This window comes from Polyodon spathula, chromosome 8 (genome assembly GCF_017654505.1).
Source record: "Polyodon spathula isolate WHYD16114869_AA chromosome 8, ASM1765450v1, whole genome shotgun sequence".
NCBI lineage: Eukaryota > Metazoa > Chordata > Actinopteri > Acipenseriformes > Polyodontidae > Polyodon > Polyodon spathula.
In genome coordinates this window covers 4,103,379-4,122,084 of record NC_054541.1, presented here as the reverse complement: position 1 = coordinate 4,122,084, position 18,706 = coordinate 4,103,379, and the positions used below count along the sequence as shown (strand labels likewise).

Here is an 18,706-nt window from a genome sequence, read left to right as displayed (position 1 = left end):
TTTTGTTTCATCTCTTTGTTTTGGCTACCAGTGCCGTGTCCTGTGTTTTGTTTGTTTTGTTCACCATTTTTATTTTACAATAAATCGGCACAAGCAAGCGCATCTACCAGATCACTTGCAGTCCTGTGTGTTTTCTTCTGGTCTGAAGTCACCACTGAAGCCAACCTGTCACACATGTCAACCAGTTTGTGGAACTGGAGGCTTTCCACCCACCTCCTTTCCAGGCTGACAGAGTGACAGCTCCATACACTCTGCCCAATGTGGCCCCTGGTGTACTATGCTGACAGGACAAAAAGCTGGAGGCAGTCTAAACTATTATTTGTCTGCTATGGTCAAGCCCTGTTTAAGCAGTGGCTGTCCAAGTGGATATCAGACACAATCAGGACTGCCTATGGGCGAGCCAACTACCATAGAAGCTCACTGCCTATTCCACCAGGGGCATGGCTGCTTCGTGGGCTTTGTTCCAGGGTGCATCTGTCAAGGAGATATGCAATGCATTGGTGTGGATTACTTCCCAATAGGTTCTACAGACGGAATGTCATAGATCTTCAAAGCCCTGGCTTCGGAACTCGTGTTAAGGGTGGCTTCCCAGTCAACCCTTACAGCACAGGCATAGAGGTGAGTTTCTCACTCATTTTGTTTTTGCCCTGGCTACTGTTACTGGGGTTCCATATGGTACCTTAGGCTTGGCTTAGCCTTGTAGCGTTCCAGTCGTTCGGCAATATTACACTTGCGAAGGTAATGGTTACATTCGTACTTGAAAAGTAACGTTAGGTTATTATCATAACCCTGCTTCCCTGAAATAACAATGTGACATGATTGCAGCGGTCTTGAGGAAAGATGTGTGACTGCAGTCCTCTTGCACCCTCGGGGGCAGGCATGACTGCAACACAGGCTCGCCCAGCAGCTTTCTTATTCAGGGTCCGGTACCTGCACGGTAATGGTCACATTTCTATTTCAGGGAACCAGGGTTATGATAATAACCCAATGTTTTAGACAATAGAAACATTCTGCCAAAGCGCTGTCTCCTCTTCAATTTAGTAAATCAGTGGGTGTAACCAAAGATTCAATCCTAGCTTTCACAAAACCACACTTGTGTGGGTTGCCATGATTTGCCCCACACCAATTCGACTCATAATAAATAATATACTATGTCACATTTTAATGTAGTTTAATCAATCCACAGACAAATGTCAATCACACAATACAATTCAATGTTTTATATGGGGCAAATTAGAAATAAATAAAACAGACACATCTATTATATACATTTTAAAGTATTATACAGAATCTCTCATTTTCAATTATAATCTATTCTCTTTAACACATATATTACTTTATTAACAGCCATAATAAAAAGTGCTACAACTGAAAATGAAGCAGAATTTATTAAACATCTTCGAAGTATTGTTTTTATATTAGATTAAAAAAAAAACTATTCAAATCAGATGTCAGCGACTTTTCTATGGAGCTATTCATTCAACACTTCTATAGATAAAAGACAAGTTCTGAACCTAGAGGATACTGCATGATCATTCTTTGAGTAGTGCAGGTTTTGCAACGGTAAGGATAGCCAAAGAATTCTGAGGGTTACTGTGTAGACCAAGCTCCCCATCTGCTTAGCAACACGCCTTCCCCTGGAACAGTGAGATCCACCCGGCTATTATGATGTTTTCACTTGAAAGAATACAGATTCCAAAAGTGACATAGGCTTAAAAATCATTATTCACTCAACAGCACAGAATATGAAACAGTTATTTGATGCTAGATCTCTCAACACTTCTTTTTTGTCATTGAAAAGGCCTTACAGTTTGTTTTTTTTCATTTTATCTTTTAGGATAACTACCAATATAGTCCGGCGCTATAAGTATGAGAATGCTATTTGTGTTCTGCCTTCTAACGAGAATACAAGTGCTAGTGGAATCATGACCTATAACTGGTTCCGTGGTAAAAGTGCCGCCTTGTACTGTTTCATACGTTAAAAAAAAAAAGGCCAATGAACAGGTAAATTAACGTTTCAATGATTCATCAATTTAAAAAAGAATTCTCTGTATATCAGCTAATTATAAAAGCATGACTGATTCTAACTAAAGTGGCACCAAACCTGTGATATCCATGTGTCTAGACAAGCGATAATGGTTCTATTTTCAGTTACAAATAACCCAGAGCGCATAACCCCTGAGTGTGTCTACGGGGGTAACGTCCTGCTTGTGAATGCGACAGGCCCTGGACAGGGGTACTGGATACAGGCACTAGACAGGGGTGCACCTCACTCGATGGCCTCCATCACTTCCATGACCAGCGTGCGAGGTCCTGTCATGATCAAATTGCTGATGGTCTTGTAGTCCAGCTGAAGCACAAGGGTGGAATTCACAGAGAACACAAACTGACGCACCTATCGAAGACACAAAACCACAAATCAAACTCTGGAATTCTTGAAGAAAACAAAGATAAAAGTTGTGGAATGGCCTTCTCAATCACCAGGGGTGCGTTCAGTAAGCAGAAGGCGTGAAGTGGCTTTCATATTGAGGGATGCGCACGGTGCGACCGCTCAAATTGATTTTTCCAAATATGGCCTTGTTTGGTCAACACATGTGTGGTAAGTAACATTTTTGTTGTCATTTTGGCTTTTTAAACTGATGATGATTTTTTCAAGTGACTATTGCATTAGAAAAGACAGAACATAGTGTCAATAACTTTACATTACAAAAATACAAGAGTAGTAATTACATTTATAAAAATGTATTTCAAAAATGTCGATAGTTGCCTGCCATTTTGAAAGTGCTCGCTCCTAACAGACCATTCTAGAGGTGCCAACATCTGCTTATTGAACGCATCCCAAAGCAACAGAAATGCTTTGGACTGATAGGGAAAAAGCTGTAGCGAAGCACTGTCTATCCAATCTGCCTGAACTGAAGGAAATATGCAAGACAGAATGGCCCCAGAGTTCACCAACAAGATGTAACACACTGGTTAAGAATTATCAAACGTGTGAAAGCGGTAGTAAAAGCAAGAGCACACACAAATTCCATAATTGAAATAAGTTTGTTTGTTTTGGATAGATTATTTGTTAAAATACTAGAAATTGTGTATTTTGCTTTTAGTTATATTAATAATTGGTTAAAGTTCACTAAATTATTGTCCTTAATTCATTACCTTCAATTATAGTATAAGAAGTCTAGAGTCCCAGTACTTTTGTCTGCAGCTGTAGCTAGTAAGCAAATAATGATCTAAGCAAGAAGAATCATACCCACTTCAAGGCTATGAAACAGATTAAACATCAAGAAAACGTACTTGATATTCCTATTGTTTCCAATGTTAGGCCACTCAAGAAAAGTTCTTATTTTCCCAAGACGTTTCCACAAGGACACTGTGATGCCCAGGCAGAACCACAAAACCACAGCATTACCAGCACTGGCAACTGAATGGATTTAAAGCAAATGGAATTTGTGTGGGGGCGGCTAGCCTCACCCCTGCAACCGTGGCAAATCGCCAATAAAAATAAAAAAAATCTCTCAATAATACACTGGCTGTTAAATTAAACATTCTCAGGAAACACAATTAAAAGATTAAAAATGTAATTCCACAAAAACAGACCCAGAGGCAGGGCAGCATGTAGTGACGGCACACCTCAATTCAACCACTGCAGTGTTACAGAATTACCACCTTATTCCCTGGAAATGCTTTATATTCAAGGACTGATTTTTAGTTCAACCTCTTCAAAGCCCTTTTCTCCTAATGGGCAGATAGAAGTTTTAAAAATTGACACTCGTTAGAAGTTAGAAGATAAGAAATCAGCCACACACACGGTCCCAACCAGAACACCTGGTTTGCTGCAGTCTCAACTCATAGCCACTCTCCACTACAATGTTATCTACTTCAATACTGGAAGAAAACAATAAGACATGCATTAAATTCGTGATTAAAAAACAATAACATTATTAAATCCCAATCTAGAGGAAGCAGAGGTTGAATCTGAGACCTGCACAAGCACTGCAGAGTTACCTTGATCTGAGACCTGCACAAGCACTGCAGAGTTACCTTGATCTGAGACCTGCACAAGCACTGCAGAGTTACCTTGATCTGAGACCTGCACAAGCACTGCAGAGTTACCTTGATCTGAGACCTGCACAAGCACTGCAGAGTTACCTTGATCTGAGACCTGCACAAGCACTGCAGAGTTACCTTGATCTGAGACCTGCACAAGCACTGCAGAGTTACCTTGATCTGAGACCTGCACAAGCACTGCAGAGTTACCTTGATCTGAGACCTGCACAAGCACTGCAGAGTTACCTTGATCTGAGACCTGCACAAGCACTGCAGAGTTACCTTGATCTGAGACCTGCACAAGCACTGCAGAGTTACCTTGATCTGAGACCTGCACAAGCACTGCAGAGTTACCTTGATCTGAGACCTGCACAAGCACTGCAGAGTTACAGGGATCTCCTCCCTGCACAAGCACTGCAGAGTTACCTGCGTCTCCCACCTGCACAAGCACTGCAGAGTTACCTTGATTCCAGCTGCAGCAGTCGGGCCTGAACACACTCCACGCACCACGATACCCCAGCCCACTGCGTCTCCCACAATCTCAAGAGACAGAGTGCACTGTTAATGCGTCGGGCCTGAACACACACATTTCCTGGTTCTGTATTATTACACGCTGCAAGGGGTGAGAGCCTGCTAATGGGGATATAGTGGAGGCAGTCGCATTTACTTACTGTACTCTTACATAAGGCAGCATGCACATTTATTACAACACCCCATTGCTTCTGTTTTGATTTGTAGTGTATATGAAATTAAATGTCACTGAAAATCTGGGAAAAAGATCAGAATAGGCAAATCAGTGATTGTCTAATTTAATTGCTGACTTAAAAGGCCACACATGCAATTCATTTAAAATAGTAAAAGAAAAGGAAAACATAGCCACACATGATAAAATGCATCTGACTTTAAAGCACAAAGTGGTCTAACATTTTCACACATGAGTGCCTACTCTTTCTATATCATCAATTAACCCAAAATTGAAATTTTCACACCCACAGGCAGGTATATAAAAGGATATAAATTACAAATCTTGAGGTGTTCTAATAAATTTGCACACTACTATAAATCTGAAATACAGCTTTTTAAATTTTGATGAAACTTGTTATGAACTTTATTCAGCATAAGTTATTGAGAATATAACAGTCTGGTGTTGTATGAGGATGTATCTAGCTGTACATGTGTCCATCTGTACGTCATTTACATTTTTGCAAATATCTTAAAACAGTTTTTAAATTGTGCTGAGTATTAACATTATGTAGCATAACTCATTGGGAGTTTCAGATTGGGGTGTATGGAGGCGTCTCTCGGTCTGTACATCCATGTCTTACATTGCATGCATCTGGAGAATCTCTCCACTGGCATTTCTTATTCTATACTACTCTGATATACATCATGGTCAACAACTATCACATTGCTGGTAGCATTTTTTGGGGGGGGGGGGGGGGGGGTACAGTATGTTAAATTAAATACAGTACCTGATTTCAAGTTGTTTTTTCTCTTAAATTAATTTGCATTCAAAAAACACTCTTTATGAGGTTTGCCTCTTTTACATTAAATGTTGATGTGCATATTTCAGTTCATTGACACATGCTTTGAATATTAAAGAATCCAATTTAAATCCAGTTCCAACCCAATTTTATTTTATTTTATTTTGTACTTGTACGTGCAAGATATGTTACACGTACACCATGTTATTTTTTAAACCTTTCTGTGATTTACGATGCCCTACAGGCACAACGTGGAGGGAGGTGTTTTCACAAACCCTCTCTAGTTAAGCAACCCAGCCCTCAGAATATTCCAGCAGGTACTGGTTTTCTGTGGGTTTTTTTTTGTTTTTTTTTAATTGTCTGCAGTGGTCTGTGGAATGTTGAACTGTGTCACCTTGAAACTCATTCAAGCTGGAAATAAACGTGGAATATATATATATATATATATATATATATATATATATATATAGAGAGAGAGAGAGAGAGAGAGAGAGAGAGAGAGAGAGAGAGAGAGAGAGAGAGAGAGAGAGAGAGAGAGCTCACACTGCATAACTTCAATCTTAGTATTTAGATACTGTAGCTAATTTTATGGGCACTTTTTTAGCTGCGTGTTGCGTTTCTTTTATTATTAATGTTTAGGAGTGTTCATTTATTTGGATTTCTCTGCTCAACTCTCTACTCACTGTGATTGTCTTCTTGATGTATGGTGCGCCTGGGCACAGGAGCTCGTCATTAGTTACCACTCTCTTCAATACTGAACAGAAAGAGAAGCTCGTTACATTGCATTGCAGTCCTCGAGAGTGGGGGTGCATTCTGGAGCCTCTTCAGAACATGCTTACTGCTTGGCCCAAGATATAGCGGACAGTAAAACTGCTATTAAAAGATAAAGTAGTGGGGTTCCGAAAAATATAGCGTGACGCGTCTCTACGTGGTTCCACAATTCTGTTTAAATATAGCGTGACATGTCCCTATGTGGTGCTACAACTGTTTAAATAACGCACCTGTAATTAGGCTTCCAAGCTGCGTCAGTTGACAAACGATTTACTTGACCAACTCCAAACTTCACAGGCATCATCCCTGATACTGTATCAATACAACTGACTATTAAAATTGTGTTGACTGGAAATGAAAATGGCCATTTGACGCATTTTGTTAGAAACCTTTCGAAATCTTCTTCTTGGGTACCAGAGAAGCGATTGATCTGACAATTGGAATATATCATCAGCATCCAAACCCGCATCAAGTTTGCGATGCAGAAGTTTCTGCGATAAATTTTAATGTTAAAATGGCTGCCACAAACTTCAACAAAATGCACCCTTACAGCAAACTGCTACTATTTGAAAACCGTTTTACCGACAAACTCCAAACATGGTTGTTATTGTCCCAGTAACAATGGAATACAAATATGTCAAAATGGTTATGTTTTATAAAACAAGATGGCCGCCAGGTGTATGTTTGCGTCTGAAATTTCAAACTGCCTCAGTTGACAAACGGTTTACTTGACTAACTCCAAACTTCACAAGCATCATCCTTGACACTGTAGCAATTCAACTGAATTAAAAAAAAAATGGTGTTGGTCTGAAACCAAAATGGCTGTTTGATGTATTTTTTTTTAACTAAACCGGCTTCTTCCAGTAATTGCTTGAGTGTTTGATACTGGTACTGGGGCTTGGAAGCCGTAAAACTGCCTGGCAGTTCTAGTTTTCTTGTCATTGTTAACATCCTGACAACTTTTAACCGTTATGACTTTAAAGTCTGTTCCAAAGCGCTTTTCAAAGTGTCTGCTCTAGTGCACTGATAGCATAAGGATTATAGACCACATTGTCAAACATATAACACAGCAAAAACATCCATGATGTTGTACAGAACAGAAAAGCCAGAGCATTTGTTCTGATTTTTTATTTTTTTTTCCCATCAGGTACGTTATTTATATAGTTGTAGCAACAAGTGGGTACGTGTACCGTTAATCAAGTCTGCTTTGTCAGGCCCTCAAGCAAAGCAAGTTCGGTCAGTCATACAAAAAGTGCAAGAGAAATTACACTCAACTTGATTAGGTAGCCACTGAACACTTCTAAACATATTATAAATCAATCTAAACAAAAGAAAGCCTCATATTAACACACTAATAGGTTTGTATAGAAAACTGTGTTGTTGACATTCTGCGTGCAAGATCTACACTCAGTGAAATCCGAAGTATAGTTGCTGCTAATGAGTTCCAATGGGGGCGTGACTTACAGATGTAGTTCAGAACGCTCATTTATGTTCCTTCACTGCAGCACCTCCCCACAGGAGCTCAGGAGAGCTGAAGGTCAGTGGGTGTCCTCTGATCCCGACGAGCTACCAGCCCCTGAGAACAGGGCATTCAAGGCTGCTGTAGCACGGCGACTCAGACCCTACCGATGTAGCCTCCATAACCAGCAGGAGCACCAGAGCCAATGCAACACTCCCCGCGGAGGACTGCATGACTCACTTTACTAAGAGAGCAACTTGGGAACCCCCAAAATCCTTTGTCTTAATACTGCACCTAAATGTGAATATAAACCACCTATCTGAACAACAAGGAGAAAAATATTATAGGCAAGCAAGTAGTAGTACCCCCCCCCCCCCCCCCCCCCTCCACCTCCACCACACAGGTGTGTCCACGAAAACAAAAGGCTAAGACCGCAATTCAATCCTGAGGTAACACTCACTTCAGTCCTTGGACTCTCAAGCAGAGGCTGACAGTTGTGTTGAAGTGTTTGGTGGCAGAAAAGTGTATGTAATAAAGCATAGTGACAGCATGGTACGCATTGTAAAGCACAGATAGGTGTAGTAAAGCTTGTTTAAAACAAACAAACAAACAAACAAATGAAAAAGGCAAACTATGGTAAATGCGTAACGAAAAGCACAATTACCATGTAAACTTAATGTGGTAAGCTTTAATAGGGGCATATACTTTCAAACACAGGTTTACTAACTACAGTACATTCCACTAGTGAGGATAAAAAGCCATGCGTTAACAACATGTCCCAAATTCCCAATCATAATGTGTTCCTAGTGCGTAGCACAGTTCTGTATTTGGAACCCTCTAAGCACTGAACACCCTGCGAGGGTTATCGTTCCGGATGATAAATCCTCTCCGGTCACATGTGGTGCAAACATGCAGGAAACACAATTGAAAATGCAAACCAGACTCAACCTGATTTGGGATTGCATTCCACCAGGCCAGGGGGGCTGTTGAAATAGCCGCTTGGCCCCCCACTGGAGAGCGAGGTGGCACTACTCCTGCGCATTGCCGACAGAGGGGCTTTGATCTCCTTGTTGGGCTGGACTGAGAGAAGAGGCAACAGCAAGCAATACCATTACTACTGCAAAACGAGAACTGGTAGAATATGAAGCAATAGCATATGAAACCTACATCATTCTGTGACCATCGTTCTGACCAGAAAGACATCTAGTCGAAACAGTTCCTTGTTTTTCTTTTAATGCAGCAGACACTCAGACCCTGTTCAGAATAATGATCCTCCCTTATGAAAGGTTACCATGGTAGATTTCCTGTGGCTATTGTATTCATTCACTACGTTTTATAATACGCTTTGCCATGAGTCTCCAGGCTTTAGATACCCATGCTTCACTATGCTTCACCTTGAACTTTGCTCTGCTTTTACTAAGCATCTTCTGTGTTTTTTATACTTGTAGTTTATATTTATCAAAAATCAGTACCAACTCTTTCAAATATACAGACACAGCTTTTAAACAATTATCCTAGAATTGTGATACTAAAGTTTCCACAGTGGCCAGGAGCCTCTATAGGTTAAATGCACATTCCACAATCTACTGGAATATATCTGACGGTGTTCACATCCACAAAATAATAAACGGTCCTGCAGTTTATCTTAAAGGTGCTTGATCTCAATAGAGAAAACGAACATCAAATTGTGGAATACACGCTCAATGTCACAAAGCGTAGCATGGGAGTATTTTGAGTAATTCATTTCTGCGCCTTATTTGATTCACATATGCAGGTCAAAATGTATTTCTCTTTTACTGCTGTTTGTAAAACACATGAAATATGTCACATTTGTGTCTTCAACACCATATAAGTCATACAAGTAGGTACATGGGCTTATACTTGAGTACACACGGTTTCCTGAGAAAATTCATTTATTCCATTGGATTCGTAGAGGTGTTTATGAACAAGCTTTACTATACATCACTATGATAAATTGTGAAACTAAAGCTTAGGGAACACAAAGCCACTTTGTGGCTTGGAACTTGGTTTCAGGCCACTGTATGGCATACCAGGGGAAACTTCAAATTTTCCTCACACTTGGTTGCAACCAGTTTTCAAGCCACTGTTTTGTGCTTTGTGTTCCCTCAGCTTAACACTGATAAAAGACCACATGAATCCGATTGAAATGAGAAGACCCCAATATTCAAAGGCATTTCTCTGTCACAGATGAACAGGATATTTCCCTATGGGTGCTAACTGTAATCACAGAATAGCCAATGGCAGCGACACACAGTCTCACCTGAGAGGAAGCTGGTGCTGCCTGTCTCTGGGTTGAGTTTGCGCAGACAAAAGGGGCTGTCTGGACCCTCCTGGACGGGCCGGAGGATCTCACCCAGCAGCTCTGTCAGCCTCCGACGCCTGCGGAAGTTTATTCGGAAATGGTAGAGCAGGCTACTGTCGAAGAAATGGTGCCTGAGAGTGACTGCAGAGCAGAGAGAGGGAGAGAGTCACACACAGGAACCACTTGATGTGTGTGTGTTTATGCTGCACAGGGTTATCAAGGAAAGCACTGCAGAATTCTATGAGCAATGCCGAGACCCAAGAGAGAGGGGGCCGCAGTGGTTTCAGACCAAGCATAAAACAAATGTACTCAAAATAGGCATCCAGTTCCCAGCATACCGTGTTGAATGATTCCGTGTTCCAGCAGGGCCCTGCATAGCTCCACTGCCTCCTTCCTGGAGCTGGTCTCCCCATTCTGACCAAGCCAGTCAATGAGCTCACAGCCAGGGAAGGTGCGCTGGTACTGGATGCTGCTCTCCTCTCGGACCTTCATGATGGAGTCCTCAGCGCTGATCAGGCTGCAGGAGACACATGCAAATCAAGGAAGAGGGCAGCCCGACTCAACCCCTTCAGGAGTCTGAAGACACAATAGTTACCAAGGAGTTCCTACAGAGCACTGCAAACACAGATATCACTGGTTTACTGAAAAGCTGACTGTAGAAGCAACTACACTCGGACACCTTCAGTAGCTTTCTACTGCTTACAGTACACCGAGCCAACAAAAAATTCCAGTAAATCTTATCTAATATGCATATACCTTCACTATAGAGCTCACATTTTCCTGAATGAAAAGATGCACATTAAATGAAATTGCATTTTTTTTGAAGTTTTCAGTTTTAGTTCCTTCATTCAGCCTCTTCGAGTTGAGCACTGAAGTTTAGGCAAGGAATGATTCTCAGACAGCTTCCAATTAATTATTCAGACACTCAGTGTTTGCAGAGCAATTACCTTTAAGAAAATATCAGTATTGGCACACCCCTATACATTACCATTGAAAAATCTAACTCACTTTTACTGTAATGGTCCTCTTTGAAAGGCGCTATATAAAAAAACAAATAAAAATAAAGACAATGTGTGCATTTCTGAAAATGAGAGGTCTAGCAGATGATACCCATTATGCAGGATTTCCTAGAATTACTTTGTTAGCACTGTGTCCTGGGGGAGAAGCTTACATTTTAAAACTATAAACTAAGCATCACATTTTCAGAACCCTTCCGATCTCAATTGGTTATAATTCGATAAGCGTTAGATTTGTAACCTTTCAAGTATTGCGCGGTTACTATGTGATTACCAGGGCCCTCCTCATCATGTCTGCTGTTGAGAGTTGGAATGGAGAACCAGAAAGCTTACCTCTCATACAAACTTTGACCTCTCATGAAGACTTTGACGTTCTTATCAAGCGGAAACGTGCCATCATCTTTCCGGAACCTGTACAGCAGTTTGGCGTCTTTGTATTCCAAGTGCTTGTCACAAACTAAAGCAAGACAAAGATGAATCACTCCGTTACCAAGGAAGGCATGTGGCATCCACAAGGGCTCTGTTTCATTTCCTACACTCTAGAGCTAAACTTCAACATATTGGAATTTTTATTTTCAAACCATTCAAGAAAGCCAGAGAAGCCCTGCCTTAGAGGTACTTTTTTATGACAAAACATTAATGTGTATGAAACTAAATGTGTATAACATCTACATGTACAAGACACTACAGCTGACCTCTGTATTTCACATGCATATCTTTGTCAAGGTGTGACAGAAATACAATGAATCGTGGTTGTAAATATCCCTCTTGACCTGTGAGGACGCTAAGCAGCGAGGACAGAGTTCTTTGGACGGGCTAGCCTGACAGTTCCTTCCCTAGGTTGGGAAGTCGGTCAGTCTGGAAGAAGGCGAGACCCTGTTGCAAGCACGTATTGACCCGGAAGGGAAACAATGTATCAGCCGCAGATTGTAAAGGCAGCTGCATTCGTTTACAAAGGGGTCATGTGTGACAGCATATAAGGGGGACATAGAATCGTAATCTGTTCTTTCTCTTTGGTTACAAAATATAACCTGGAAGGACCCGTGCAGTAACTGTGAGAATATCATGAGTGTTTGTTTGTCTTGTTTAACTGTTAACTTCTAACACGTTCCGGAGCTGTTGCTAGGGGCCAGCATAAAAACCTGGAAAAGCACTACACTGTTGTCACTCATTGAACTGCATCACCCACCATGAGCACTACAGCACACACCCAGGACTGGTGACCGTGTTTGTATATTGTGGGAGAGATACCTGTGTTTATTGTTTGGGACTGCAAACCCGTTATTATTTATCCCGTGCGTTACACATTGCTGAATCATTGTTTTGGTCACCAGACCTGGATTAAAAAATAAAGAAACACTTTTCCAAACCGGATTACAATCTCTGTCTGTTTTATTCCTGCACTGCATCACCTCTGCACCTGTACACTGTAAACCACTTTGCCACACAAGGGTTCAGGAACATTCTAAACATTTAATACTTGGGAGATGTTTCAACTCTACACTCTTGAAGCAACTGTAGCTAATAAAATACTCCTATAGCTGACAGTTTGTGAACTTCCATTTTGTCTCAAATTTCCAGCTTTAAAAGAAATGCATGTTACAGTAAACTTGCATTTTTATTTTAAAACATGATATCTGGTACTACACTTGATGAATGAAATCTCTGTTTGCAAGCCATGCTTTCAGTTGGTGTTGCACAGACTAATTTCATCTGGAGGGTGAAACTGTCCCCACCTCCTGTCATTAACCAATCAGCTGCTTCCCCTATTGACTGAACCAGATATGTTTTTAAAATGAAAATACATGCTTTACAGTGCTTTACCATGTGGTTCTTTCAAAACTGCACATTGGATGCCCATCTAGCCAATGAAAGTGCAAAAGAGGTCAGATTTAGGTGACTATTGTGTTAGCTACAACTACTTTAATATCCCTTCTAGGATGCAGCGCCAGAGCTCTCTCCTAGCAAGTGAAAATGTAAATAAAGCAATTCAGCCGTGCCTCTAGATCGAGCTGTTGGCTCAGGGTTCTTTGTTTACCTGGGCCCCCTTTTGTCGTCATATACTGTGCAGGAGAGATGTTTGCTGTAACTAGATAAAAAGAAGCAGCAACAAAGAACATCACTATCTTAAATCTGAACTAAACAATGCATTATTATTTCAAAAAACACAGAGCAGTCTCCAGGATGCTGAATCCTAACCAACCCCCCCCCCCCCCCCCCCCCCCCCATCCCCCCAAAAAAAACAACACTCTTCAAAGACATCCCGGGAGTAAAGCTTTTTTTTATGTATCAAAAATGTATTTTAGTACATTTTGAGGAGGGAGGGAACTTACAAAACCTGGTCAGCCAACAAGGAAGTGGACAGTTATATAACTGAACAGGACACTGCAGCTTGAAGCAGTTTATATGCCAGTATACACCTGGTTAATTATTAACTGTAAATGTTTTAGCGTGACGTCCATTAGGTAGCATGCACTTCCTTTCTTTGTTGATTCAGAGTCATTAAAGCAATGCCAATTATTGTTCATCAGCTTAATTTATCACAAAAGCTTTTAGGCGATGCTGTTCTGTTTGGGTTGCTATAATGTTGTATATAATGAAGGCTTTCATGTCAGAGAAATGGCCCCCTACCGTGGTGTATGATGTTGTGAGCCATTAACTCCTGCATGAGTCGTATTGCGGTTTCCCTTTCTGGGGCCTCCTTGTGTTCCATTAGCCAATCAGTGAGCTCCTTAGCCACAAAGCAGTTTGGATAAGTGCGGAGATGATAGCGGCGGTCTTTGATAAGCTTACTATCATGCAACCGAAGCCTGTGAAATGAAAATCAATATTTTATTAATGTATGGTACTGCTGTATATAATAAATGAAATCGAGATTTGTTATTAGAATACAGGCAGTTGTGTTCTGCAATAGGGCCATCACCATCCTGCTGTCCCAAAGGCACCATGTCTCTGTGAAGTTAGTTACTGTACTTCAGACCAACATGGGTGTTTTGTGCCATTGAGGGCATAGCAGCTCCAGCAATGGGAAGGCACTGGTTCTTGCTTCTATGAAAAAGCTTTGACTGATCCAGTCTAGGTTACATACACAGTAGTGTGCACATACAGTGCCAAGAAAAAGTTTGTGAACCCCAGTGATAATTATGGAAATTGTATAGTTTTACCATGATAGCCTTCTTGAATCAAAACCTTTTAAGTCTTTTCTTAATAATAATTTGCTTAATTAGACCTTTTTACTTGTTTTCAGCTCTTAGCCAGTTGCAGTTCAAGTTACTTGTCAAATGTTACAGCTAACTTGAAATATGCAACTGTTTAAGCGCTGAAAACAAGTAAAAAGGTTTAATTAAGCAAATGATCAGTGGATTGAAAACCAGCAGACACAGGGGGTCTCCAGTACTGAGTCTGAGAAGCGCTGAATTAGACAAACAATGAGTAATTAAGATTCAGGGTATGTGAAAAAATAAGTGAAACCCTGGATTTATCAGCTCAATTAAGGGGATAATGAGAATCAGGTGTTTAAATAATTAGGTGGATCTTCAGGGGTGAGTTTGTGAGGCCCCAACCTACATAAAGTTCATAAACTTTGTGAGTTCGGTCTTCACCATACAGGTGTGTGGAAACACGTCATGCCACGATCAAAAGAAATCTCTGAGGACCTCAGAAAAACAGTTATTGATGCTCGTCAGTCTAGAAAGGGTTACAAAACCATTTCTAAGGATTTGGGGCTCCACCAATCCACTGTCAGACAGATAGTCTACAAATGGAGAACGTTCAAGACCAAAGTCAATGTATCCAGGAGCGGTTGTCCTACCAAAATCTCTCCAAGAACAAACCAGAAAATCATCAAGGAAATCACAAAGAACCCCAGAGTAACATCCAAGGATCTGCAGACCACTCTCACCTTGGCTAATGTGAGTATTCATGAGTGACTCAACTATCAGAAAAAGACTGATCAAGAATGGTGTTCATCGAAGGATAGCCAGGAGGAAACCACTGCTGTCTAAAAAGAACATTGCTGTCCATCTGAGGTTCACCAAAGAGCACATAGATGATCCACAAGATTTCTGGAACAATGTTCTTTGGACAGATGAGTCAAAGGTTTAACTTTTTGGCTCCAATGAGAAATGTTATGTTTGGCGAAAAACAAACACTGCGTTAACACAGAAGACCCCCATCCCAACTGTCAAGCATGGTGGTAGGAGTGTGATGGTTTGGGGCTGCTTTGCTGCCTCAGGACCTGGATGGCTTGCTGTCACTGACACAAATTCTGCATTGTATCAGAAGATTCTAGAGGAGAATGTCAGGCCATCCGTCCGTGAGCTGAAGCTGAACCGAAAGTGGGTCATGCAGCAAGACAATGATCCTAAACATACAAGCAGATCTACAAAAGAATGGCTGCAGAAGTAATTCTGCGTTTTAGAATGGCCTAGTCAAAGTCCAGAAATGTCTAAACCCCATCGAAATGTTGTGGCAGGACCTGAAACAAGCTGTCCATGCAAGGAAGCCCTTAAATATCACAGAGTTAAAACAGTTCTGTAAGGAGGAATGGACCAAAATTCCTCAAAACCAATGCGAGAGACTGACCAGCAGTTACAGGAAACTCTTAGTTGAAGTCATTGCTGCTCAAGGGGGTGCCACCAGTTACTGAATCTAAAGGTTCACATACTTTTTCACACATGGATATTGAATGTTTAATCATTTGTGGATAAATAAATGTTGAACAAGTATCATGTTTTGTGTCATTTGTTTAATCAGGTTAGCTTTATCTCTTATTAGGACTTAAATTAAGATATAATAACATTTTAGGTTTGTAATGTGTGAAAATCCTAAGGGGTTCACAAACTTTTTCTCGGCACTGTTTATTAAAACACTGCAAGATTTGTTATTTACATACTTACCGGCATGAAAGAGAATTTCAATTTTCAGTCAGTAATCAGTGATATGGAAACAACAGGCATTCATGTGAAAATGTTAGACCACTTTATGCTTTAATTAGGCATCTTAAACAATTTCTAAAAAGTCTCATGCATTTTATAGTTTGTGGCTATGTATTCCTTTTCTCTGACTATTTTAAATGGACTGCAAGTGTGCCTATTAAAGTAATCAGTTAAATTAGACAATCACTAATTGCCTATTTTGACAATTTTCCAAGGTTTTCAGTTCCAGTGGTTTGACTTCATACTCACAACAAATCAAAACTACACAAGCAATGATGTATTTGAATAAATGTGCAGACTACTGTAGCCTCTCTTTAGTCTCACATTGATGATGAAAAAACTAGCTAGAAGCATCTTGTAATAGGGTTTGGTGGAGAAAATAATGCTATGAACCAGGCTGAGCTCAAACTTTATAAGCAGGAAAAGGTTTCAAGGATGCAATAAAAAACACACAGAATATTTAAGGAATTGCAATAAGAATCACTCAGAATGATTGCAAACACCATAATAAGGGAAAGGGACAGTAAAAGAAAATCTAACACAATATAATTGGAAGCCAGTTAATAGAAGATTTCCTAGTTAGCCATCCCAGGGTATTCATTGAAGACTGTAGTCAAAGCCGTAGTCACTAGTTTTAAACAAGGCTCACCTCAGCTGCTCTCCAGCAATCAAAACCTCCGCTTTGTGATGCCTTTCAGTTGCTTTCTTCTTCACACTGCTTCCAAGACTTTCCATCTTCCTGGATCACATAGACCTCTGTAGAAAGAACCCCAGTCTGCTCTCCACGATTCCTCCACCCTGCTTTATTTACTGCCAGGCTGCATGTTTGATTGACGTTCAACGTACAGGTTCCTGTTTACAGTTGTCTTTAGTTACTCCGCTCACTGCCTTTAGAAAACCTGGAAGTACTCGGCTTGTCTGGACTATTCTGTGTCACAGACTTGAAAGGAACTTCTTTGGTTGAAGATCTCCAAACACTTTTAAAGTCAGTTTGTGGCTAGCGACTGCTGTGTGGTGATTTTGAGAGGCAGGTAGAAGTGGAGGGCTCCTGTCATGAGAGGAGTGCTGTCTTGTAACCTGATCCAATGCACTGCATTGTCACTCAAGCACGCTGTAGTTTAAAGGTCCTGTGTTTGCATGATTAGTGTTGCAGAGAGTGAGAGAGAGAGAGCGCGAGAGAGAGAAAGCAAGCAAGCGAGCACAGATTTTACAAACACAGAACCTGGAAGGGGTGAAACTGCTATGCAATGGATGGATTCCATCCATGGAATCTCCATCCCTGACTCTACCCCTAATTCCTGATGTATTTCTTACATTCACTTGGGGCATAGTATTGTGGACAGGTTAATGGCAACACACTGGGTTTATGACTGTACTGAAGTAAAGAAAATAAAGCAGAAACTGAAAAGTGGTATGATGTAAATTGTGAAAGAGTGCATTTTCTCAAAACAATGTAATGCGTGATATAATGAGAACGAATGTTTCAAAGACAAATTCTGAAGAACACTCAGTAGGCATTTGTTCCCAGTTCACAGCTGTAGCAGAGCAAAGTAAAGCGCATTCTCATTAATATTAAATAAGGGACCTGTCTGAACCTATTAGCACCTTATTATAAAACACAACTTGTAAAACAAATTATCGTTATCTTTGATACCCCAAGAAGGTACAAATCGCCAGCAATGTATTTAATGGGAGATGTCTTCTGTTTCCAGTTGAAGTACGATCCATGTGCACTGGAAGACAGATGACGCCCGGCTGCTTCCACTGTTTCCCAAATCAATTCTTACTGGTTTGTTTTAACAGATCCCAAGTCAATGCGAGTATCTTTTTAATATTATATATAGTAGCCTGCAAATGTATTTGTCATTTTTACCCTTTATATACCTACCTGCATGAAACCTCTGGGTGTGAGAATTTCAATTTAGTCAGTAAATCGATGATATAGAAACAATAGGCACTTGTGTGAAAATGTTAGACCACTTTGTGCTTTATTTAGGCATCTAAAACAACTTCTAAAAAGTCTCCTGCGTGTTACCTTTTGTTGCTGTGTTCCTTTTCTCTTACTATTATAAATGAACTGCATGTGTGGCCTATTAAAGTCATCGATCAAATTAGACAATCACTAATTTGCCTATTTGGACAACATTCCATGATTTTCTGTTACAGTGGTTTGATTTCATAAGCACAACAAACAGAAGCAATGAGGTGTACACTAACTATGTCTAAAGGAGAATCGGCAGATTGAAAGCGAGTGAGATTTTGCATACTGCACTCTGAAAATGACAGTGTATTCCGGCTCTCTTTGTTTTTAAACGCACTTTACTATTTAAAAAGTGAATTTAAATACCTTTATTTTTTGCAACTGGTTTTACTTTGAAATATAATACTGGAATTGTGCATGTAATATAATCTTATTTTACATGCCTGTGTGCTGTATGTGCTATAATAGTAATGGATGGGTGTAATAGGCAGGGCAGGCACCTCACTACGCTACACCGGCCCCTACTGGACAGGTCAGCTCAACCGGCCACCTTGCCTTTGTCCTCCAGGGTCCTCAGGCATCCACTCTCGAGTTCCTGGGTGTAAAGTGACGACTTGGGGATCGGAGGACACCCATTCACATGCAGTTCAACCGTTTTTAAAAGAGCTTTGAAACAGATTTTAAAATC

General features: G+C 40.6%; 1 protein-coding gene across 1 annotated transcript; it reads right to left on the bottom strand.

Annotated features, from left to right (window-relative positions):
• Positions 1-1,464: 1,464 nt before the first annotated feature.
• Positions 1,465-17,044, bottom strand: LOC121320162 (DEP domain-containing mTOR-interacting protein-like). Its single transcript, XM_041258420.1, has 9 exons — positions 16,687-17,044; positions 13,732-13,910; positions 11,434-11,557; positions 10,423-10,601; positions 10,043-10,225; positions 8,710-8,865; positions 6,215-6,285; positions 4,510-4,587; positions 1,465-2,395 (listed from the first exon to the last, which is right to left on the bottom strand). The coding sequence occupies exons 1-9, from the start codon at positions 16,770-16,772 to the stop codon at positions 2,270-2,272; spliced, it is 1,182 nt and encodes a 393-aa protein (XP_041114354.1). The 5' UTR covers positions 16,773-17,044; the 3' UTR covers positions 1,465-2,269.
• Between the last annotated feature and the right edge of the window lie 1,662 nt (positions 17,045-18,706).